We start from the raw sequence: 4099 nt of genomic DNA on the forward strand, positions 1-4099 counted from the left end.
CATTGCCTTCACATTAGCTTAAAAGTATCATGCCCTTTAAATTTAGTGGACATCTCGACCTGAGGTAACCCTAAGATCTTAACTTGCTTAAATATGCAAGGATAATCTATGCAATAGGTTTGGCTACTTTTTTTATTATTGCATCCTTCATCTTATCTTTTATTTAAGTAATGATCCAAATGTTGTCTAAGGTCATTTTTGCAGAAATCCCCAAACCATCCTCTTTGGAAGATCAATGGAAAGTTTCACAAATCATCTCTCAACACTTGTTCTTCGCTGTAGAAGATTGACTAGATGTCTTGATGGCAACCAGACGTCATGAAGTGGCACCATTGATGGGAACACAAGAAGAATCAGATCAACAATAATGGGCTTATCACAAATTTGCAATGCCAAGGTGTGGTACATAGCACCACCAGTCCTTCTCCCTGCTAGGCTGGCAATTCGAGAAACTGATAAATGACAGACACACAAGTTGTTGCAATAGTTGGAACATTATCAAACAAGAAAGGAGCGCAAAGCTAAGAACGAAAGGAGGGAAACCTAAAGAACTTGTGTCATTAATGAGAGAGAGGGTGGCGGGGTGCAGCTTTCCTCCCAAGAAAGGAGGAGAAAAGTTACCCGATGCATATGCCCAATGGTTGGCAATCTGATCAGGTTGAGGGATGGTCACCCCCTGGGACTAAGACCCCTCCGATCCTTCATTACCGTCAAGCTCTGCACCAACTATTCGAATTTTTTAAAGGACTCTATAAAAATTATTATTCTGGTCATGTGATAAAAATATTATGATTTTTTTGTAAATATTCAAAGCACAATTACATAATGTCAAATTATCGTTATACATAACAACAACAATAACATGCCAAGCCTTAATTAAGCAAAGACGCGGGATCACTCATCATGCAAATTGCAAATACTTCATCGTGCTTATGTAGGCATTAGAAAGGCATAATTAAGTTACTTGCTATATCAAATTTTCCAATTTCATATGTAAATCTTGGTGACAATGGGATTCCAAATTTTTTCCAAATAATGCATCTGTTCTTCAAACTCATCTACCTTTACCGACTGGTTGGCAGCGAGCCACTGAATGGTTTCCTCAATTGCATTTTCTATCGTCTTCTTGTCATCTAGCGATAACTTGGCAATGATCATCTGATCCTCAATAGCATTTCTTAGCTTGTACACATAGGACTCAAGAGCATTCTTAGCTTCAATCTTCTTTTTGAGTTCCTCATCTTCGGCCTTGTACTTCTCGGCATCCTCCACCATTCTATCTATCTCTGCTTTGGACAATCTTCCATCTACATTGCTAATGGTGATTTTGCTCACCTGACCAGTTCCCTTGTCCTCAGCCGAGACATGCAAGATACCATTTGCATCAATCTCAAAACAGACATTGATCTTAGGAGCACGAACCGGAGCAGGAGGGATGCCAGCAAGGGTGAATTTGCCAAGAAAATGGTTGTCGCTGGCTCGTGTTCTCTCACCCTCGTGCACATCAAATAAAATGCTGGTCTGGTTATCTTTTGCTGTAGTGAACTCAGCCTCCATCTTGGTGGGAGTACGAGTGTTTCTCGGAATCACAACAGACATAAAGCCACTATGCAACCCCACGCCAAGAGACAGCGGGGTTACATCCAACAATACTACGTCATGAATCTTATCGGTAGTGTTTACATCCAAAACGGAGGCATGAATGGCAGCACCGTAGGCAACTGCCTCATCTGGGTTTATACTTTTGCATAGTTCCTTCCCATCGAAGAAATCTTGTAGCATCTCCTGCACTTTTGGAATTCTCGTGGAGCCACCCACAAGGACAACATCATGGATGTTGCTTTTGTCCAGATTGGCATCTGTTAAACAATTCTTAACCAGATCCATACAAATCTTAAAGAGATCCATGTTGAGTTCCTCGAATTTAGCACGAGTAATGGTTGTGGAGAAATCGATACCTTCATACAGACAATCGATCTCAATGGTGGTTTGAGGAGTCGACGAGAGATCCCTCTTGGCTTTTTCACAAGCAGTCCTAAGTCTTCGCAGAGCTCTAGGATTCCCAGTCATGTCCTTCTTCATCTTCCTCTTCAACTCCTCAACAAAGTAGATCACCATTCTATTGTCAAAGTCTTCTCCTCCAAGATGAGTGTCGCCGGCAGTGGCCTTCACTTCAAAGACACCCTGCTTCATCGTCAGAAGCGAGACATCAAAAGTACCGCCACCGAGATCAAAGATGAGCACGTTTTTATAGCCATCACTGCCGACTTCCATTTCCAAGCCGTAGGCAATGGCAGCAGCAGTGGGCTCATTTAGGATGCTCATGACGTTCAAGCCAGAGACGACGCCTGCATCCTTGGTAGCTTGGCGCTGTGAATTGTTGAAATAGGCAGGAACGGTGATAACAACATTCTTTACAGTTGATCCAAGAAAGGCCTCTGCAGCTCCCCGCATTTTCATGAGTACCATTGATGATATCTCCTCTGCAGCGAATTGCCTTCGCTCATCCTTGTAGCTCACCTCAATCATGGGTTTGTCCCCTGGACCAGCTACAACTTTAAAAGGCCAGAGCTTCATGTCACTCTGCACACGCTCATCACTAAATCTTCGACCGATCAATCGCTTTGCATCTATCCAACAATAAAAAGACGACAGGTGTTTGCTTACGGATGCTTACTAGAACACATATATATAATGAAAACACGGGCTCTATGATTAGGGTCAAAATTTTCTGGGTTTAAATTACAAGTAATTCATGTTATCGTTAACATTGGCTCTAGCCACTATTAAGATCAAACCTTTTTATGCCAACATCTATACATATTTTTATGTGCTTATCTACTGACACACAAAGGATACTGACAGTTTACCCCCCTCAATTATATGAAAATTATATATAAGATATGAAACTCAATTATTTTTCCAAAATGCCCTCTTTGAAATATATTAAATGTGGATCAAATTAAAAAAGAAAAAAAGAAAAAGACAAATGTAAATAAGGGAAAGTAGAAAACAAATAACACTGCTTATCAAACGTATAATTAATGGATTTTGATATAGTAGTATAGAAATCTTGGGTCCTTTCTACCCACTGATAGTTGACCTTGTTGGGAAGGGAAACCCACTGTTTCAAAATAATTTTTCTCATTGTCAAAAACCGATTTTAAGTGTATTTTTATCTGATTATGGACAACAGTATACCCTTTTCCGTTGAGAATTTATTATCATAAAAAAAAAAGAGAAAAGGTCAGGAAACAGAAAAAACTTAATGAAAATCTCTGTGAAGATATCATTTCACAGAATGTTTGAGGACGAACGAAGAGATGGTAACTGATTCGTAGGTTTACCGAAGATAGTGTTGGTGGGGTTCCTGGCCACCTGATTCTTGGCGCCGTCGCCGATGAGCCGATCCGTGGCGGTGAACGCCACGTACGACGGCGTAGTCCGGTTACCCTGGTCGTTGACTATGATCTCCACCCGGTTGTGCCGCCACACGCCAACGCACGAGTACGTCGTCCCCAGATCGATCCCGATCGCCGGCCCAACTCCATTATTTCCGGCCATATATATAAATATTTGCCTCAACAGGGAACTCTGGCAGCTAGTAAATATATAAGAAGTTGTATATATCTTCTCTCAAAGCCACTGTCTGTGCTTGGTAAGGAGAGATTTAAGAATAATGCTATGGGTAGGATAGGGTTTTTACAGATGGCTTTAGAGCAAGGGAAATTCTATTCTCAGCCATGTTTTTGCTCTTTGTAGCTATATTTTAATATATCTAAAATACCCTCTTTTGAAAATTCATTTTTATCCTCACACTCACTTTCTCATGTGAAAAAGAAAATGGGCGAATAGAATATATATCTATGTATTTGCATTATATATATGTGTTTATATATGTATATATGTGTTTTTGATTTTGTAAACTTATCTCGTGAAACTTGTATTTGTGGATCGAAATTATTGAGATTTGAAGATGTGTTATAGAGATAAATGTGTGTGAATGGCTATGGCTGTGTGAAAGAGAGTATTTTTTGGAAAACATTGGCTGCAAAGAGTTACTAACTTGGCTGTAAAAAGTAAAAAAATAAAAATAAAA

At 40.0% G+C, this 4099-nt stretch overlaps 1 protein-coding gene across 1 annotated transcript; it reads right to left on the reverse strand.

The window, feature by feature from the left end:
- Window positions 1-872: 872 nt before the first annotated feature.
- LOC127797380 (heat shock cognate 70 kDa protein-like) lies at window positions 873-3683 on the reverse strand. Its single transcript, XM_052330234.1, has 2 exons — window positions 3348-3683; window positions 873-2630 (listed from the first exon to the last, which is right to left on the reverse strand). Exons 1-2 carry the CDS (start codon window positions 3562-3564, stop codon window positions 988-990), a joined length of 1860 nt encoding a protein of 619 aa, XP_052186194.1. The 5' UTR covers window positions 3565-3683; the 3' UTR covers window positions 873-987.
- Between the last annotated feature and the right edge of the window lie 416 nt (window positions 3684-4099).

The sequence above is a fragment of the Diospyros lotus genome, chromosome 3 (genome assembly GCF_014633365.1).
Source record: "Diospyros lotus cultivar Yz01 chromosome 3, ASM1463336v1, whole genome shotgun sequence".
NCBI lineage: Eukaryota > Viridiplantae > Streptophyta > Magnoliopsida > Ericales > Ebenaceae > Diospyros > Diospyros lotus.